The sequence below is a fragment of the Taudactylus pleione genome, unplaced genomic scaffold (assembly GCF_031769625.1).
Source record: "Taudactylus pleione unplaced genomic scaffold, aTauple2 ptg000579l, whole genome shotgun sequence".
NCBI lineage: Eukaryota > Metazoa > Chordata > Amphibia > Anura > Myobatrachidae > Taudactylus > Taudactylus pleione.
Genome location: NW_028284981.1, coordinates 6,023,934 through 6,045,052, shown reverse-complemented (window position 1 = coordinate 6,045,052; position 21,119 = coordinate 6,023,934). Strand labels below are relative to the sequence as shown.

Genomic DNA, 21,119 nt, shown 5'->3' with positions numbered 1-21,119 from the left:
CTGGTCACCGGTTTCTCGTGTACTTCTACATGAGTGTGATACTTGTGTGTACCAGTCTTCCTGCTCTCTTCTCCTCCTCCGGCTTGTCACGAACTGAGGTGCCTCTGGCTCAGGGGCCGGGTATAGGGGGATGGACTGATGCATCCTGGGAGCTGAAAGCATTAACCGCGTGGCGCCCGGTCCTCAACCACCACCTATACCCCAAGGTCTCCCTGTGGACTTCGAGGAAAGAGAGTTAACAAAGGTAAGTTTTACCATAACGCTCATTATTGTGCTGCGTACAACAATCTTAGGGATAGCTTTGAGATGTCCCAATCATATACAGGGTGCCCCAGTCGGATGTTGGAGAAAATTAAATATTTGTACTTTTGGTAAATCCTACTCGTAATGCTCTGATTGCGTCACTATTATCCTCGTTAAAAAAACAAGAGATATGGTAAGAACTTACCTTTGTTATCTCTGTTTCTACGAAGTCCATAGGGTCCACAGGGTTGACCTTGGGGTATAGGTTGGGAACCAAATCCGGGCACCACGCAGTTAAAGCTTTTAGCTCCCAGGATGCACTTGGGTCCACTCTCCCTATAACCCCACCCCCAAGCCAGAGGCACCTCAGTTTGTAAGTAGCCAAAGGCCGGAGGAGGAGAGAAAAAGAGAGAGAAAACTGGAACACTCGATAACCATACTCACAGAAATGGGAGACGGAAAACCGGTGACCAGCCACACAGCCCATTCGAAGCCAGGTGCGTCAGGGCGGGCGCCCTGTGGACCCTATGGACTTCGTAGAAACAGAGATAACAAAGGTAGGTTCTTACCATATCTCTTGTTTTCTACTTCAGGGTCCATAGGGGTCCACAGGGTTGACCTTGGGGATGTCCCAAAGCAGTTCAACCAAGGGAGGGGACGCTCCTGTGCTGAGAGGAGAATCCGCCGCCAAAAAGGAAGCATCCGGAGAGGCAAAGGAAACCAATGCCTAGAACCTTAAAAAGGTGTGGACAGAAGACCACGTGGCCATCTAGCAAGGCAAAACAGCCAAGGCGCCACAGCGAGCCACCCATGAGGGTTACATGGCCCGAGAAAAAACAAGCATCAATAACAGAAAGGCCTACCCATGGGTAGGCCCCTGAAGAAGACATACGAGGCCGTCCAGCCAACATTTGGCCATAGGCCGGCCATCCTTTCCTGTTAAAACCAGAAATTTCAGACCACCAATAAGGAGTCCGATTAACGGATCACATAAATCCACAGAGGCCGGACTACAGTCAATGAGGCCACACCAGCCGAGAGGACTGGGGACTGAATGGCCTCACCATAAGTTCCAGAATAATATGGAACCTAAAAATCACTAAGAAGAAACACAGGGTGAGAGCAACTCACACCCTGACAAGATGCCCTCCAGAAGAGGGAGCCACATGAGAACGCTCCCAATTCCGACACTCTCCTGGGTGATATAAACTCCCTGAGAGAAAGAGAGAAAGCCAAAGCAATAGACCATGTAATGGCTATCACAACCAGCGGTTCCATTAACTTTCCCCGGAGTTAACGAAGAACCACTACTAACTCCCAAGGAGTCCCTAGGGAGGACAAATGGAGGCATAATCCAGAAAACACTCCAAAGGATGAACTGGATATCAGAGCGGAGCAATTCCATATCTTAATCATACTGACAGTGTAGAGATCCGCACTGTCAGGAAGGCCAGGCCGAGGGTGAAACCCAAGCCAGCCGGAAGGAATGCCAGAATATCTGGAAATCCTGGACCCCAGAGGATCATATCGACAGGTATAATACCATAAGAATTATGGCTGCCACAGTTTGTGGTAGGTCCCAGCAAAAGCTGATCCATGTGCTCTAATCATTCCAACGATGACAAAGCCAGGGAAGCCGTAAGACCACTGTAGGGACGCAGTCAAAGACAAACTACCCTGGTCCAAGGCAAACCCCAGGACCCTGAGACAACAGGTCTGGGCAGTGAAGCATCAGGAATGGAGTATCGATGGAGAGACTCCGAAAAACCAAGTACCCCTGACATCTGGGGCAATCAGGAGCCACCAGCAGGAAAGCATCTCCGTCTCGATTGAAACACTTCCCTCGAGGAAGAATGGAGACCGGAGAACACAGGTACGCAAATTGGAAGAACCACTTCACCGACAAAGAGTCACTGAAGGTTGCTTCAGAATCCCCAGAGTTGGACTGTAACACCATAGTGTGATAGTCAGAAGGCCATGAGGGTCACCTCTGGAGGACCCCCCCCCCCCTGCTCACCAGGAGATGAAACCTCTCTTGGGGAAGAGACTAGTCCCCTGGATGCACGTCGTGACGGCTGAGGACTCCCGCTTCCCAATGGAGAGCACCTGAAATGAACACTGTCGAGATGGTCGGGAGGAGACCCTTAGACAATGTCCGAATGTATGACATACCTGACATTGCCACCCAACGAACAGTATTGCTAAAAGAAAGCCACTGTTCTGACCCTGTCGGACTGAACTTTTTCAGGTTCACCGGGAAACAAGGGCTATGCCAGAGTGAAGGCCCAAGACAGGCTAAAGTTCCAACAAGTTAATTGACAGGGTGGAATCGACAGACATCCAACTGCACTGAAATGGATGCGAACCAGACACTGTCCTTAGCAAAGAATACCCTGGACGAGATGGCCATAGTCACCCGAAAAGGGACCGACTTGCCTCCGGGGAGAGCATCATCGTTTGAACAGTGATCAGACAGAAAAAACTTGTTCCATCTGGAGATAAGCCAATTATGGAAAGGCCTGGAATGGAACTGAGCCCATTCCACACTTCCAAAGGCAGACACTGAATAGTGGACCATGCATCCCAGAGTGTAAAGACATATGTCAACTGCGCAGACATCCATGTACTCCTAATGGAAGAGTGGAGATGCCGTCTTACGCCAGAAGAATTCTCAGATTCTGAGAATCCAGCAGGGCTCCTAGGTGAAGAATACCCAGAAAGGGATGCAGGGAGGACTTTTTCCCCATTGATTAAACGTCTGCACCCTGAAGAAGCCACAGTCAACCTGACCTGGCTGTAAAGTACCCCGGTGATTCTGCTAAGAGCAGGAGGCCATCCAGGTACAGGAGCATTGGGATATACTGAACAGAAGAACTGTCAGAAAATCCAAAACGCTGGTAAACCCCTGTGGGGCTGAGAGCAGTCTCAACAGGCAGAGCCCGAAAAATCCTAAGTGCTGTGATACAGCAAACCTCAGTCCATGCTGAGGTAAGGTCTCTGTAAGTACCCGTAGGCACGCGTCCTGTATCTCCAGTGATACCATAAAGTCCCCAGGTTCCAAACATAGTATGATGGAGCATAGGGATTGCCTCCTGACCCCAGGTAGCTTTAGGAACTGGTTCAGGGAAATGAGACAGAGAATAGGCCAAAGAGGACCATTCAGCCACCGCACCAGAAAGAAAGCAGAACAACCAGTCCCTCGCTGAGAAAGTGGGGATGGCCCAATTAGCTCCGCTTACCGCAACAACTGTATAGCTTTCTGGATTTGTAAGGCCCTGTTCCGAATAAGGGCCTGAGTACCATCACATGGAAATAGGCCGCCTGAGCAAAGAGAGTGCGTACCCTCCTACCCACGTAGCTGCGGCAACTAGACACTAGTACCGGGCAAACTGAGAAAATCGCCATCTCCCAGTGGTAGGCCTGTCTCGTCAGGCTGACGATATATATCCGTAGGTTCAGAAGCAGGATCGGCTGGCAGTCCAGGCCTGCTCGGAAGTGGATATGTCGGCCCTTGTAAAGGCCGACAGTCTATGAAGAAACAGACCTTTAGGCTGACCCAGAGGACAAAAAGACTTAATAGTCTGAGGCCCTATAGTGAGCATAGCTGAAGGCGGGAAATTTGTACTGCCACTGTCAAGGTCAGGACCCAACAAGATATACCCTATAGATGGTATCTGCACCTCTGCATTCCCAGAGCGCAGCCATAGGGTATTACGGAGGATACCGTCGCAGCCGGAACTCTGAAAGTTAGGAGCTGGTATCCAATATAGGCATGTCCACCTATGACAACTGCATATATTACGAGAGCGACCAAATACATTTGAACCCCAGACGTGTTGGAGGGGAAAAAACATTACAAATGCATCAGCTCAGTATGCAATAGTATTAACCAACCATGCTATCGCCATGGTAGGATGGGTAACAACCCCTGAAAGCGAGTATACTGATTTCAGGCAGAGTTACCACCTACGGATCAGAAGAATCCGACCACGCAGGAATGGGAGGCGTAGTAACGTCTGTAATCAGACGAGTAACATGCCCATCCACCCCAGGAGGGGCTCATGATGACCCTCAGGGAATTTGGGACAGGAGACCAAACACTGTTGTAATACCTCATATCTGGCAACAGCCAGAGTCCCGCCATGCGATCCACCCGCTAGTCAGCAACAGGGAACCAGAAGGCACGCCATACTGAGGGTGTATGATACAGGTGCAGGTCAACATTCACTCTAACCAGAATGGACCTGCCACCAGCCCAAAGCAGGGATAATAATACTTGAGATAGGCTTCCCCCCATGTAAGAGGGAAAGAGCCCAAAACAGTATCCAGTTCACGGTAGAGCCAAGTGGGAAGTAACCACAGGGCGTCAACCACGCCAATTTGCGTTTCATAGAAAAACGACATCCACCCAGTGTGGCTGTTGTGGTAATCCCTGCAAGGGGCATGACAGACTATTGTGGCACCAGGGGGAATTCATATACTCGAAAAACCCCTGTAGGGAGCGGTAGTCTGTGTCACTGGGGAAGAGTGCAAGAAACTGCGAGATACCCTGAGATGAAAAAGGGGTAGTATGGTGAAGTAACCCCAAGTGAGGTACAACAATGGGGCCCGCCCGGCGATCCGCAATTAAGAGGATCCCGAGAAAACAAACCGCCCAAGGGGGTCGTGAAAGGGGCCGGCACCCGATGACGCCACATACAGAACCCTTTAAGAGTTAAATCCTCCGCACTAACACCTGCAGCACATGGCTTGCAGGATAGTAAAAATGGGTGCAGCATAACGCTCTTGATCAAGCAGCGCTATACTGGTCCTGACTGATACTAAAAATTAGCTGCAGGGACCCATTTTCAGCGTATGCAACACACAGTTCCACTCAAAATATGGCAACGTGCAGCACGCAACAGTATGTGACAAACCTCACAAATATTAACAAGTATATAAATGTGAGGTCTCAGAACCACCCCAAGTACAGCTGTATTAGGGCAGATAAGGAAAGGGATAGATATACACTGACAGGTGAGAGAATACAGACAGTCAGCACTAGCATAAGTCACATACAATGCAGATATACACATATATACATAAACATGTCATATAATATACTGCACTATTACACTGCATGCAACTTACCCAGATTCAGTGTCTGGGAAGGCTACAGCGCTGTGTACACTGACCTGATGGCCAGGTACGCAGGGGGACTGGACCAACTGCCATCTCCAGAGATCTCTGCTGCACCACAGAGAAAATGGCCGCTGGAGACCTCAGAAGAAGCGTGGCCCGCGGAGGAAGCAGCTCAGCGACGCCAGACTATAGATACTGAAAGGCGCGCTGAGCTGAGGGGAGGAGCCGCTGTAACAGGGAAGGCTGTCTCCCCTGGCCGGCTATTAACCCCCGGGACGCCGGCTCCCTGCACCGAACACTAAGTCCCTGGTGGTCTAGTGGACACACGGGGTATGGGGGGCCCGCCGCCACTGCCGGCGCCTCCGGTCTGTCCCCAGAGACCGGAGGCACAGGACTGCATTTCAAATGCGCGGATCACCGCAAGCGGTGATCCGCGACCTTACCTGCTCCCCGTGGATCCGGCAGCAGTCCTGGGCGCCCGCAGAGTCCGGCTAGTACAGACTCTGGGGTCCCGCTGAGATCCCCAGATCTGTACTGGCGTCTCAGCGCCAGCGGGGTGACGGAGCTGCAGCTTAGACGTCCTATGGACAGTCTGACGCTGCCGCTCTGAAGAATCCAAAGGAAAAATAAAAAACTCTGTCCTTTAGAAAAAATAAAGCTTAGGGGCTGCTAATCAGCTCCCCACTGCACTAAACGGTGACCCGACTCCGGCCGGGCACAACTTAAACTGAGGTGCCTCTGGCTTGGGGGTGGGGTTATAGGGAGAGTGGACCCAAGTGCATCCTGGGAGCTAAAAGCTTTAACTGCGTGGTGCCCGGATTTGGTTCCCAACCTATACCCCAAGGTCAACCCTGTGGACCCCCTATGGACCCTGAAGTAGAAACAATGTTTTTCTCGTCTCCCCCTCGCTCTGTATTCTTGGCTTATCCTTTGGGAACTCTGTTTTTGTCTAAGAACTGGGTGTAGAAGGTGAGGGAGCTAGAGCATTTTTTTTCCCCTTATACCCCATGATATCCAGTGCCCCCTAATAAACAGAGAAGAGAAAAATACATAAGTAAAAGAATTATTACTTGTTCGCTGTGTCCCTCAATTGAAGTTCAGCTGCCTCCTCAAACTTGTTTGAAGTCAGGTACCGTAAAAACACAAATGAGCTACTGGATGTCAGATTTTTGACTTTAGAGATGAACTAAAATATAATATTCTAAACGCACAATGGTTTAATGCTGGAAAGGATTTACTTGTCTTTATATTCTCTCTCTCTCTGCCGGCAGTTCCAGGAGTGAGGTGTAAGTATATTTTTACGGTTGACCTGTTACATTAAGTACTGTAATGAGGGAGCTTGAATAATTTGCCAATGTCTAACCTCTTGCTAGATTTCCGGCAACATTTGTGGGGAATGTAGATGCCACATCGCCGCCGCTTAGCACTTCCCCTCCAGCTGCCACTCTGCCCCTGCTCCAAGCAGTAAGCCCCAACCCTGCAGACGGGACTCTAAACCCAACAGAAGTGAAGCCACCTTCAAGCGGCACGCGAAAAGCAAGAGTGCTGTACGATTACGAGCCAGCGGATAGCAGCGAGCTGGCTCTTAGGGCAGATGAGGTGAGGGTGCGGAAGCAGCAGTTTTATCGACACTGTGTCAGATCTTCTCCTAGCTGACCATTTGTTGTTCCCTTTCAGTTAATCACAGTTTACAGCCTCCCCGGAATGGACCCGGATTGGCTCATTGGAGAGAGGGGGAACCAGAAAGGCAAGGTACCCGTTACATACCTGGAACTCCTCAGTTAGGCTGAAGGTTACAGGTCTACAGAATCTCTCAACAAGCCAACTGCCCCGACGAGCTGCTTCTTCAGATCCCCATCCCCTTCATCTGTCCTTGCAAGTCTCCCCTCATCACTGGACCCTGTGTTGGATTGGCCTCCAAAGTTAATAAAACTTTCCAGCGGTTAAGAGGTTAAGCACCTCATTGCTCAATGTAATCATTAAACTAATCTGCTATTGAGGGAGCAGCTCACACGTTAACCTTTCACCACCAAACATACTTGCACTAAATTTACATATTAAAAAATGCCCCCTTCCTGCTCACCTCCCCCCCAGCGATGGGGCTGTAAGCCTCTCTGGCACTCAGACCCAGCCACCCGGCAGATATAGCTCAAACTCTGGTTTTGCTTTGAACTGCAAAGTGTGTGGTTTGAATTGATTGTTTTAATGGCCCTCTGTGGGGGAGCTTTGTGAGTGTTTTAGGGTTCCTGCAACAACTTGTCACAGGGCTTGTAGCAGACTGGCAAAAAGATCACTTTAGCGGCACTATGCAGGGTGAATGTTTTTCTGCTGTGGCTTATTACTGCAGAATGTACACTTCGTGTCTCAGCCGGAATTATTCTGTGACATCACTCCTAATAGAACAAAGCCATCTTCTATACATTCCCTTTTAACAACATTCTGTCCCAACACCCTTACACTTAGAGGACACCTCATTTATGCTTAGTGGAGGCAGCCAGTTTATGGGGTGAAGCTTGTACTAGCAACCAGTGACCTCCGTTATGGTTTGTGATGAATAATAGGCTTCATACTGATTCAGTCCATGAACTGGCTTCCTCCGCTCTGTGTGTGTCGGTCTCAGTACAGCAGAGAACTTACTCTTTGGTACGCAGCACCTCCTGTCTAAAAACACAGACTTAACCTTTCAGCCATAATGGTTAATGACCGGCATCTTATTTGTAAACAAAATTTAAAAAGCTTAAATCGGAAGAATGTATATATTCCTATTTATACTACTGAAGAGATACCTGGACTGGAGAGTCATTAGTCAAGTTCTGTTGGCCTTCAATGATTAGTATGTTTTCAGGAGCTACACGTTTAGTAAAAGAGAATTACTACATGTAACTTATTTTTGGGATGGGACTGTGGTGTTCCCGCACTATAGAGATAGCCTGTCCACCATACCGGATGTTGTAGGACACACAGCAGCTGCCGATATGACCACAATGATAAAAGCAGGAGTCACACTTTGGTGCTCTGGTTTTTGGCTGCAGCGTTCCAATCTTTTTGAAACGAGCTGCAGTTAAACCCAAAAGGGTCCACCACCGAAAACATACGTATCCGTTAATTTCTGTTATCTGTGTGTTATTTATTGCTTGTCTGCATTTACTGTGTTTGATTAGTTACTAATAAAATAAATCATTCCTGCATAAAGGAGGTGGTGTGTGTACGTTTTGTTGGGCGACAAAAAAGTGACTAATAAAACCACAAGATGGAAACGTGTTTCTTTTACTTTCGGTATAAATAGGATGTAAGTTTCAAAAAAATAGAAGTTACCAAAAAGAATGAGGGGAAAAAAAAAAAAAAAAGTATTCATACAAAAAGAAAAACAAGCACGCAGGCAAATGACCGTCAGGCACTGCATGCTGTGTATAGAGTCTCTGCTCAGAAGGGGACGCCGGTACTGGATTTTAGCTGTGGGGGGGTCCAACTGCATTCACCCCTTTGTGTCCCAAAATGTTCCTATGAGGTGGTAGCGGCTGATGTGAACATGATCCCTCTCCGTCATTGGTGGAGTCAGTATTATACAGTGCCTTGTGAGCTCCTCTGTACCTTTCACGATGTAGGCAGTGGTCCATGGTTGGTACAGGAGCACTATGTACACTCTTCAATGTGCTCATGGCGGACGCCACTTATCTCTGTACATGACGTATAAAGGCTTGAACCAATTGGATTATGGGCTCTTGTGCTTCAGGGGCCACTTTTGCAGCGGCTCCAGCCTTTGGCTGAGGGGAGGGTAGGAGACCACCAGCAGGAGAGGACGGGATCCCTCGCCGGATGTAACGATTCAGGCTCGAGATGAGGGTGCTCTAAAATGAGATCGTTCATTTGAAGTGTAATCCAGCAATATCAGGCATACAGCAACAATCATGGTAAAATAACAAACTGAACTCTAAAGGATTAAGAGGGATTTACTGCAATACTAAAGCAATGTATTACCCGGTGCCGTCTAGCATAAGATAATGTTACTATTTCTACATGCAACTTCTATAAATAAGTTTACGTTAGAGATGTAAACAAGCATACACACCTTAGATCAGGTTTGTGTCATTTAAAGTCTATCTATATGGGCATAGGGCGTGATCCAGCACAGATCGCAATTGCGTACGCAGATCGGCTGATTGTTGCGTACTGCACATGCACATCATTGCGCTGCGATCACACTGCGATTACAGATGCACAGAGGAAATGACAGGCTGAGAGCGTTTGGGGGGTGGTGACGGGGGAGTGGCAGGCGTGTCTGTCCATTTGAACGCTGTTACATAGGCGTGCATAAATTAGCCACTGCGATTGTTTACGCAGCTTGAGTTACTTTGCTGCCTGCGACGAGACTTGCAATTTCTGAGACAGGTCGATGTATACGCGGGACTGCGTGGCATTACGGATATGAGAAGGCAGCAGTGGGCGTCTCTGTGGTGGCAGACAGCATATTTTCGCAGCTGCATTGCGTACGATGATGCAGCTGCGATCCGTGCTGAATCAGGCCTATACATAGTCTGTATGTAAAGATTCTAGGTGTAGTATTGTTACAGGTACCCCTCTGCCTCGTGTATGTGGGTCTTAGCCTTTGTTGTGTCTGCACAGTGCCTTCTGTCCACAGGAGAAACCGGCATGAACTGGAGCTTCTATATTTATAACACTAAACTACGGGTTCAGAACTTTCAAATGGGCACAAACCTAATGAGATGCGCCTCTATTCCTGTGTGATGCCCAAGGCGCTGTACATTCCTATGCTGTGACTAATGCTGGGCATATACTAGCACATCCACACATTTTACCTGACAGCCTGAACCCATTAGATATCATGGCCATACTCTAGGACAGTGGTGTCAAACTTGTACTATCCAGCTGCAGTGGAAACTACACATCCCAGCATGCACTGCCAGAGTTTTGCTATTAAGGCATGCTAAAATTGTGGCAGTGCATTCTGGTATGTGTAGTTCCACTGCAGCTGGATGGCCAGAGTTTGACACATGTCAGTGTATAAGGGCCATATCATCTGCATTCCCCCTCTGTGAAGGAACGGGAAATGTCGGGTGGACGGGCGGCTGCAGAAGTGCATATGTCGCCAGATGTGGCCGACCAATGATGAGATCAGTCAGGGCATGTTGGAACATTTTTAATGTCTGACTGTCCGATCATCACTGATCAGTCGCGGCTATACATTATGCAATTATCGGCCCGATCCGCCGATAACTGCATAACACATGCCCAGCTTTAGCCTTATGGAGAAATGGGTCAGTCTCCCGTAATGTTGCTGAATTCGATACTAATGCACCAACAATAAGTTTAATAACCCCTAACCCTGCATTTTGCTGTTCTGTCCTCATATGATTTGTATACGCTGCCATAATGGAAAGAGATTTGACAATATTATTTGGCAAAGGCTTCAGTCCCGCACCATCGTCAGATTCAGGACGTGAGAACAAGTGTAAATGTATAAGACTGTCAGAGAATGGGAAGTATTACCAGCATATATGAATACTAGTGTAAGATCCATACCAGTTCAGAACCTAGCTCCTGCTTCATGCGCTGCTTGTCCCGGGGGTGGACCGATGGGTCCCGCAGATACCGCACGGCTTGGGATATGGACAGGTAGAAACAGTTCTCGATGATAAATAGCAGCAGAGGCCTGCGGAAAGACCACAACGCGCACACATGGGAAATTAAATGCACACTCATTTCCACCCCAGAAAGTAATGAGCGTATTGTGGCCGTGTCCTCCCACACAGAGGGTAAACTCATGCACCTAAACATTAGAGGAACAACGTGGCAGAATTCTTTTTACTTGCTAACACATTCTCTCCCTGGCAATGACGTTTCACCATAATGTCCCCCATGGCGAGCTGCGTTATCGCTCCCCTTTAATGTTACAGAGATTCCCACGTGGATAATCCGGGGATGATCGGGAGCTTGTTTGTTAAGGTCACACTCACTTGAGGTTCTTGTTCTCTTCTGATGGGCTGGGGGGAGCTGCGGGAAACGGCGGATCTTTTTTCTTATCAGTCTGCAAATACAAAGGAGGTTTCGGTAAATTAAGCTCAATATCAGCGCCTCTAAATATACATCCTTCCACTGCGTGCAGTCACTTATGAACAAGCTGCAGTTTCACATTGATGCATGGAGACCATGTGCTAAGGGGGGCCTCAGAGACACCATCCGCTCATATACATCTGTATGTATGTAGTGTGCGTTCCAGTCACCGAAATCCAGGGATTTCATTTACGGGATCCGGTCTATAGCTCGATAGTAAAAAGGTCAACAATATCTAGATAGACAGCAGATGTTAGACGGTCGACGTTTATTTTTTAGGGTTAGGCACTTACTCCGTTGGTTAGGGTTAGCTGCTTGCTGGAGGGTTAGAGTTAGGAACTAGAAGGTACGGTTAGGGTCAGGCACCTACCCTGACGTTTAGGGTTAGGCACCAGGAGGGAGGGTTAGGGTGAAGATTATGGTTAGAAAAGAAAAAAACAAAAACAAGGGTTGACCATTTAATGTGTTTCCTTTTTGACCATGTCGACCATTTGGCCCTAGACATTCTTACATGTCGACCTTTAATGGGTCAATCTTTTGCCGTTCTACCATCTGGTGTCGATCTAGACATTGTCAACCTTTTCACTGTCTATCTTTCAATCCACACCCCTCATTTACAAGTCTCTTGTTCGTGTTGCCAGTGGCTTTAGTATGCAAATGAGTGAAATGATAAAACACTTGACTGTATTATAGGGGATAGAACAGGTAATAAAACATATTGTATTTGTTCTATAAAGGTCATTTATAGACCTTATGCCAGTGAAGTTTCATGTGAGAATGATAAGTCTCTACAAGAGAGTGTACACAATGTATTATATACTGCATACAGTACAGCTCAAGAGGCAGATTGTGAGACTGGTAAAGGCCTATGGTTCCTCACCTCTCCCAGCATATTCAGCATCACGTTCACAGTTGCCAGGAAGGTCCCAAATGAGGGTGCAACATCTGCATCGAACGCCGGGGTGCTGAAATTCAATGCTAAAAGCAGCTGATACTGTGCAAGGTCCAGGGGCTGTGAATACACCAATCAAAGGGACTTAATTCCAAACGTGTCCCATGTAGGCTGTTCTCAAATTCCTCTCGCAGTACAGAGGTGACTGACCTGGAGGATCTGGCAGAGATCTGGTGTGAAAGCTCGCAGTGCAGCCAGCGTCTTGCTGAGGATCTTTAGCAGACTGTGCTGGACAGACCGCAGCGCTCTCAGCTCCAGGGCCTCACTCTCCGGTGTCGGCTGCTTGGAAGGCGTTTGTGGCGTCCTCTGACCCCGAGGGGCGCCACCTGATGTGACAGCTTCTCCGCTTTTTATCTGATGGTGGAATACATAGGTGATGGGGACAGGACACAGAGGAGGGTCTGATCGCTAAGGGGGAATATTCTATAATAAAGAAGAATTCTAAAAAGGTTTTAAAACTGAACAACTATAGTCCAACCTAACAATAGTTGTACAGCGGATCCCTGCTCTATTTATAAGGAGGGGTTCAGCTCTAATAGTTGTAACTTATTAGTGTCTACTCCTCACCCTCCCCTCTAAACCCAGACTGGCAGGAATGCCCATTCCTCCTCTTTTCCTGGAATACCCTAAAACTTGCCCTATGTACGTACTCACTCACCTGCAAGTAATGCTGCAGCATCTTACGACTATACAGAAGGGACGTGCAAGACTGGCACAAGTAGCATAAGCTAACCTAAAGGCAAAGACAGAGCGTTAATACACATTTAGGCTTAATATCTAAACTCAGGTGTATAATGTTCCTGTCCTCACCTGAACGTCCTTCATGAGCTGTGGTAAGTGGAAATGCCATTCCTTGGTGAAGTTGGAGAGCTGCAGCAGGAAGCCTACGGTGTGGTCAGCCTCTTCCAGGCAGGCCAAACTCTGCACTGTGCGCACTGCACTCAGGCACTGGGGAGACACAGGACCCTTATTTAGGGCTGCAGTACACTGCACGGCAATATAACAGGATTTTGGTACTTACCGATAAATCCCTTTCTCCGATTCCACAGGGGACACTGGAGTTCAAGACAGTGGGGTATAGACGGTGGTAGAGTAGAGCCTGGCACCTTAAATAATTTAGAAGTGTGACTGGCTCCTCCCCCTCTATGCCCCATCAGCCCCAGTTTAAGAACTGAGCCCGAGAAGAGACGGAGGACAACAGGAAAACGAGGAGAAGGAGAAGACCACAGAACGGAACAAGACCGACTGAAGGAGAACAGAGGAAACCACTGCAGGGAATCATGCAGTCACACAACCATAGAAGGAACGAAACAACTGGCAGGTATGCAGCGCTGGGCGGGCGTCCAGTGTCCCCTGTGGAATCGGAGAAAGGGATTTATCGGTAAGTACCAAAATCCTGTTTTCTCCTTCATCCACTAGGGGACACTGGAGTTCAAGACAGTGGGGACGTCCCAAAGCCAACCTCCTGGGTGGGAAGCGCTGAGAACATGCCAACCCTTTGGCCAACCGAACAGGGACGGCCAAGAACCAGAGGTTCAACGGAAAGGCAAGAGCTGAGGATCAAATGTCGTGTGCCAGGAGACAATCAGAACTCCCTGCGGAACAGACACAGAAATACCACAACTTACAGCATAAATAGAATGGAATAAGCGGCTAGCGAGAAAACACCCTCAGGTGAGAAGCATCCTAACGCTGTAAGCTCAGCTGAAAACAGACCAAGCCGGACTGTTGGGAGCAGAGAACTCCGACCCGAATCCATATGAGAAGGGCAGTAACCCGAGAACAAAACTCGAGAAAACCGTACCAGATTCAGAAACAGAAAGCTGCAACAGTCGCAGATAGCAGAATACCAGCACTGTTGGACATAGTCATAAAGATACAAGTAGAACGATACCAATCTACAGAAACAGAGCTGATCCTGTCCACAGACTCCTAACAGAGTATGCAGAGAGGTAAAAGACAAGGCCGAACAGTCACCATAAACCATTCTGGAAGTCCAACAACTACAAAGTTGTAAACCAGCGGAAGGGAGAGACCATAGAAGACTCCAACGAGTGGAGATCACACTGGGAATGAGGCCGAGGCAGCTTGAGAGGATTGAGATTACAATACCTGTCAGAGGGTCAGACAGCAGAACAACCCATTCTGAAAACAGAGTAGAAAACAGCGACTGAACACCTGCAGTCGAAAAGCAAATCACAGCCACAAACTTCAAAACAACAGACAACTTCCAACATGATGGAAGTGCGTAGGCAGTACCAACCGCTGGCCTGAACATAGGGTGAACAACCAGGATACCCTAGTAGTTATAGAGCACGGATGCAACAGCCACGCAGGAAGCTACCAATATAGGGAAGCATTCCATACCACAAGGCTAGAGCACTAGGACAACCCTGAAGGTACCAGTCAGGTACCCGTCAATGTGATGAAAACATCCACAGAGACTGAACAGGAAATCCACCAGGCCCCCTGCGTAGGACATATTGACTGTCACACTTTAATGTAAAGATGTGCACTAGACCCTCAAAGCGCTTCAGTCCATAATCCCAACAGATCTAGTAGAAGAGTGTCACTAATCTCAATGTTGAAACTATGCACCAGGGAAGCTCTAAAGTGTAGAGCCAACTGATTAAAAAAGCAGATGGCTGCTAGGACCGCAGCTAGGGTGCATAAGGGAGAAAGCGGCTATGCAATGACAGGTTGAGCATTAGTGGGGTAAGCCCGCTTACCTGTGAGCGGCCAAAAGCCCTCTGGACGCTATGTAGAATGTCACTGACCTCTTTCATCTCACAGCAACCTGCCCCGTCAGGTATAGGGAATAGCTTCAGTGGGCTAAGACCCAATGCTCTACAGCACGGACTTCAGTCTGGAGATGTTGCAGTAGAAAACACTGTATAAACTAGCAAAATGTTAGTGGAGGCAGGAAGGTCGTTCAACAGGACTCTATACCTGAGCTTGTTATATTAGGGATGTGTATCCATATAGACATTATACCTATACCACAAAACGGTCTACTAGTTTAAGTATCAGTACATTAACACTTATAATGGAGAAGTGTGTATTACGCCCATCAATCTAATAAAATCCAGGCCTGACCCTGCCTATATCGGCGGGGGCCCTAGGCCTTCATGTAATTTAACAAATGAATCCCTGATTACAGAATAGAACCTGGATTCTCTATGTACAGATAGAATGTACCTAGGGGCCCTTTAGAGACTCATGTTATTGAGATATGTGACAAGACAATAATATGGAGTACCGGAATCTATACTGAGAAGGGTACCTGTACATAGACAGAGTGCATTAGTTATCCCAAGAAAGGAAGGGACATATCTGTAGTGATAACCAATAGGGTTAAAAACCAGGTTTTGCCAATTATTAGAAATTATGCATACAAGTAATGGGAATATATCAGTATATATACACCCGTACATATAGATAAACATAGTTGCATAAGAAGGCCATCTCTTTGAAAGAAAGAGTAGTGCCAACATAGCAAGTTAACTTGTCAGACTCCGGCATCGGGAGATCAGCATGCTATATTTATATATATGTCCTGCTATATCCTGCATTCTCAGTGTCTTATAAGTTTGCTACCAAGTGCAAAGTTAAAATAATCATAGATCACCCTAAAGGGGGGCGCCATAGATAGGGACTAACAAGAAGGAACTATAACCCCAGAAGGATGGAAGTACATATCTTTATATACAAGAAGGCCCCAGTAATGTATAGGGTTCATAATATAAGCAATGTCTATCACTATGTAAGCTGCAGAACATGACTCTAGTCTACAGAGCCACCATTTAATATATATATATATATATATATATATATATATATATATACACACACACACACACACATAGATAAGCTGACAGCTTTGGTAATCGCAGGCGGCTTCCCATCCGTGGAAATATAGGTACGTACACACACCCACATACAAATCCTTAGGGAGAGATGGTGTAAAGCGGAGTTATTGTACCAACTACTGGATGAGGAGAGTCCAGACTTCAATTGCAGAATCCTTCTTTTAAATAAGCTAAGTACCAGACATAAAACTGATAACAGATCCTACCTCTGCCTTATAAGGATAAGAAGCGATATATATATCTCCACATATGCATACCTACATAGTAGTACATAGATTAGTAGGTGCGATAATATTTAAAATTAGAACATGAGCAATACACGTATATGTTCTATAGCAGGGCTTAGTATAAATACATGTGGCTTACCTCAACGCAGGGAGACTGCTCAAGTGTTGCGTGTAGCCATCAGCCTGCTACGGTGTAATGGGCAGGATATTTTATCAGTGTGCTGTTCCAGACTGGTATCGAACCTGGGACCCTTCTGTTACTGGAGTGCTCGCCTTAATCAGTTGAGCTATATATGTGTGCAGAAGAGTAACAATCCACAAACTTAAGGGATTACTGTCCCCAAAAAGTGAGCTGTATTCTAACAGAGCCTCCCCAACATATTAAAAGGGAGACCTGTTCCTTGGGAAAAACCACAGCGCAATCCCCCAATCTAAACAGGGGATAAAGGCCTGCTGTTGTTATTAACACAGCTAAAGAAGTGGCCGTCCCGGCCTCTAATGCTGGGCCACAGGGATGGTAAGCCCAATATGGGATTCTCGTTCCTGAGAATGGATGATTCGGGAGGACCTGACCCAAGGCCTGCCCCCTCAGCCAACGCTGGGTTGAGACCCAACCCAATGGAGAGTTCTCCTCACCCACAGATATCGTTTCAATATTTTTGTATATGTGCTGCCAAAGCGTGCACTGGAACATTGTCAACCTTGCACAGTGTGCTAATTAACCTCTCTGGAATAAGGCTTGTCCATAGCCCACCCGATTAGCAGAGTAGAAAAAAGGTATACACTATATATATCTATCTATCTATATATCTATCTATATATATATATATATATATATATATATATATATATCTATACATATACATACACACACATATATATATATACACATACATCCCTATATGGGATTACATATACATCTACATACACACACACACACACAACACGTACATTGTAGGCGCTGGGACACGGGGAGCGATCTGCAGAAGTGACAGAGATGACTCTTACACTGCGCTAGGGTAAAGTTATACCGCGCTGTGTGCGCAAAATGTCCATGCTAGCCTGGAGGAGTCCCGGCTAACATAAGCTGTCCCCTCAACAGAACCGCATAAAGCGGAGTCATAGTGCACCTGCTAAGCGCAAGTTTGAGGGAGGGGCAGCAAAAGGCTAGACATATCCATCAGAGCAGCAGGTGTTAGGGCAATGAGCTATACTGCTGTGGAGGGCGCCGAAGCGGCTTAAACACAAGAGTCCCGAAGTAGCTAGCGCCGGAGCTTATACATTAAAGCACCGCCTCAGCAGACTAACAGCTACGCTGTTATAAAACACACACAAGCACAGGGAGAATATACAAACTCCACACAGGGCCATAGTGGGAAACAAACCCATGACCTCAGTGCTGTGAGGCGGCAATGCTAACCATTATACAGTCTGTGCTGCCCTGTTAAATATATACAGGCTGCCTCAGTGCGACTGGCGCTGTACCTACAGTGAGAGCTACAGCGCTTTTCGTAAGTGATAGTGCAGTCAGCCGTCTGTCACTTACCTGACCTACAGTTAACGGAGCTTCAATACACATCTCCCCCTTGTGGGGGGAGGGGCAGGAGACCCGGACTCAGCCGGCGGCGGGACCCTTTTCTTCCCCGAGCAGGAGTGAGTCAGTGCTGTGCTACACAACGGACCCTCTTAATAAAAGGGGGAGTTGTTTATATTGTAAGCTGTCCCCTCTCCTTAAGAGGGAAGCGCGCTCCCTTGCCGGCGCTGGTCCGCGCTGCATACTCTTAAAAGAACACCTCTCCTGCTAAGGAGGAGAGGAGAGCCTCAGCTGATGTCCACTGCTCCAGTGAAATGACTCAGCGCTGTGCTTGCCGGCTATTACTGCTGCGGAGCAATAAGGGGGAGAACCCTTACAAATGGCGCCGCTGTTGAAGGACGCGCCATAAGTGTTTGTTTAGGGCGGGTCTCGACGCCGGGTCCGTGCGCTGATTAAGACAGCGGGACTTAGTAGCCACAGCAGCCCGCCATGTGTGAGGAGGGCAAGCGCGATCGGTGCTGCTAACGAGCTCTCCTATGCAGCAGCGCCGACAGCCGCGTGGTGCCCACAGCGCGGCAGTGAGGAGGAAACCCGACTAAAATAGGCGCCGCTAGATTGCATGACGCGCCTCCAGCAGCCCCAGCGACGACCGGGGCTGTAATTTGCGCCCTCGCTGGTGACCCCCTTGTATCCGAAGTCGGGGAGAGGGTGGTGCGGGGCAGGGGAAAGTCGGGCCCTCCTAACAGTGACAGTGTCACTGAGCCCAGCTATACTTCCACTGCTCCTGCTAATCAGGAGCAGTGGTCATACTTACAGCTGTTGCGGCCGGGAAGCTGGGCTGAGGGGGCGGAGAGGAACCCGGACACATACCGGTGTCAGCAGTGGCGGGTCTTCTCGGGGTCCGATGACTCCTTTGTGTGTGCCCCCTCCTCAGGGTCACCGGACACAGGCTGCAGTAGCCGTGTGGTGCCCTTCCCGGCGGCTCCCACGTAGCAGGCAGACTGCCACAGCAAGCAGCCTGCCTGTCCTCAGCTGTAACTGTTATAAAAATTAAAAAATATGAAAAAGGCTGGAGACAGCCTGATGTGCGACCGGCTCTCTCGGGCACATTCTAAAAACTGGGGCTGATGGGGCATAGAGGGGGAGGAGCCAGTCACACTTCTAAATTATTTAAGGTGCCAGGCTCTACTCTACCACCGTCTATAGCCCACTGTCTTGAACTCCAGTGTCCCCTAGTGGATGAAGGAGAAATAGACATATACACACACGGCTCTCATACACTAGGGACTGTATTACATCTCTCAATACAGCGGATAAGACCAAAGCATTGATTTACATGCTCTGTCTGGGATATTACCTGCAATATCCTTTCCTGGTGAACACCTACAAAGTCCAAGGCCTCGGTTAGGAAGTTGTATCTCATAGTCTTTAGCAGCCTCTCCATAAGGGACACTGTCAGTCGGTATACTCCAGGCCACGAAGGGGCATCAAGCACTTTACGGGACGAGAGCGGCGGCTGAGCCTAGGTTGGATTCATGAAACAACGGATTAGAATATGGAAATCACAAATGGTCTTTTCCATAACGTGTGTGAGTGTGTGTGATGCCATTGTGGTATCCAACAAACAATGATTCCAATGAACTGGTCATCTTATATATAAAATTAATTGGTCTGTTTCCCTGTCTAGTTATGCATTCGGACACCCCTGCACCGATATGGATGAAACCAACGCGAGGTGGTCCAGCTGGATCCTGACCAGGTTATAGGGGAGTTAGGATCCCGGTTGAACCTCCCTTGGTGTACATTGGGCAGAACTTTGACCTGGGGAGCCAGTTCTGGACCTTCCACTGGATGGATTTGGACGGAAACTTCAGAGTGGTAACATTGGATCACAAAAGACATACTAGGGGGTTGGGGTCCTGATCAGACCTCCTGTTGGTGTATGCTGGGCAGAACTTTGACTCGGGGAGCCTTTTCTGGACCTTCCACTGGATGAATTTGGATGAATACTTCACATAGGCTGGAAATTGGTCTGGAATGCCCAACTTAATAACTTGAAGATTTAAACTCGTGCAACGCCGGGTACTTCAGCTAGTTTAAACATACTAATAGATTAATATACATATTAATATACCTGTCCACTAAGCAATGACCTTACTTCCCATTCTACTGAATCCATAGCTCAGATTATTTATAGCTCATGCAAAATCAATGGTCTGCTTTAAAAACAACCCTTCATGTCAGTTATTGCACCCTTACCAAATAATTGTCATGGTCTGTGCTGTTCTCAGTCATAAGGGAGAAGTTGCTGCTAATTCCAAGCGTGGGAAAGTTGAATTGCTAGGGAAAGGGGCGTGTGCAGTGACCATGCTTGAAATCAGGCCTTCATAAAGGCTGCATTGTACCTGGTGCCTGCCAGCCACAGAACCACTAAACCACGTGTTCTCTTATTAAAATGATCTGCATTCCGATTGGCTACACGACTCTTACATGATACTGCTGTACACAATGACAGAATGTCTAACAATTTGTCAAAACTTTTCAAATCGCCTGATAAGGACAGAGAATAATGGAATATACTACATACTGGAATTAGAACTATGAACGGTGAATGCCATTTTTATGGTGCAATATAGAAAGAAAGAGCAAAGATTATAATACCATATAACTGCAGAGCTGTGAACATTGCAATATTAAACCCAAATCCATAACCTGTAATGGCCAAGATACAGAAATACTGTAAATGATCACATATTTTGTATATTATCTCACCATGCTCACACCATTGCTACTGAGTTGGTAGACACTCAGCAGAGGCAAACACACACTTTGTGTGATGCCAGCTCCGGCTATGGCAGCTGCCCCCTGGAAGAGAAAAGAGAAACAAGGAAATATGTTAAACTTATTTACTTCACTTCATTCTAAGCATGTCATCTGAATCATGGAGTTAGAACCTGGAGCTGAGTTGTAATACCATCTTTTATCTCTTTCCAGGTAAATTAATTCCATCTTCCATATCTGATGCTTTTCACTGAAAGAATAGTCTGTTTTGAAAGTTTGTTTTCCAACGGTGAGGCTGCATCTTCCCCCCACCATTAATT

The 21,119-nt window shown here is 47.5% G+C and overlaps 2 protein-coding genes across 9 annotated transcripts in view; one reads left to right on the top strand and one right to left on the bottom strand.

Annotated features, from left to right (window-relative positions):
• SH3GLB2 (SH3 domain containing GRB2 like, endophilin B2) overlaps positions 1 to 8,556 on the top strand; it is a 60,771-nt gene extending 52,215 nt beyond the window's left edge. For 5 of the 8 annotated variants that reach the window (XM_088453453.1, XM_088453452.1, XM_088453448.1 and 2 more), the window contains 3 exons: positions 6,636 to 6,650; positions 6,738 to 6,963; positions 7,042 to 8,556. In XM_088453453.1, the coding sequence (XP_088309579.1) occupies positions 6,636 to 6,650; positions 6,738 to 6,963; positions 7,042 to 7,149 (349 nt within the window). In that variant the 3' untranslated portion in view covers positions 7,150 to 8,556. The remainder of the gene's footprint in view (positions 1 to 6,635; positions 6,651 to 6,737; positions 6,964 to 7,041) is intronic. The other 3 variants (XM_088453454.1, XM_088453451.1, XM_088453449.1) reach the window with 1 other exon arrangement.
• Positions 8,557 to 8,607: 51 nt separating this feature from the next.
• Positions 8,608 to 21,119, bottom strand: part of NUP188 (nucleoporin 188) — a 66,205-nt gene continuing 53,693 nt past the window's right edge. Inside the window, exons 36-44 of the mRNA XM_088453443.1 lie at positions 20,791 to 20,883; positions 19,376 to 19,540; positions 13,199 to 13,336; positions 13,047 to 13,121; positions 12,539 to 12,742; positions 12,317 to 12,448; positions 11,340 to 11,410; positions 10,906 to 11,035; positions 8,608 to 9,212 (exon numbers count right to left, since the gene is read on the bottom strand). Coding sequence (XP_088309569.1) covers positions 9,036 to 9,212; positions 10,906 to 11,035; positions 11,340 to 11,410; positions 12,317 to 12,448; positions 12,539 to 12,742; positions 13,047 to 13,121; positions 13,199 to 13,336; positions 19,376 to 19,540; positions 20,791 to 20,883 — 1,185 coding nt within the window. The 3' untranslated portion in view covers positions 8,608 to 9,035. The remainder of the gene's footprint in view (positions 9,213 to 10,905; positions 11,036 to 11,339; positions 11,411 to 12,316; positions 12,449 to 12,538; positions 12,743 to 13,046; positions 13,122 to 13,198; positions 13,337 to 19,375; positions 19,541 to 20,790; positions 20,884 to 21,119) is intronic.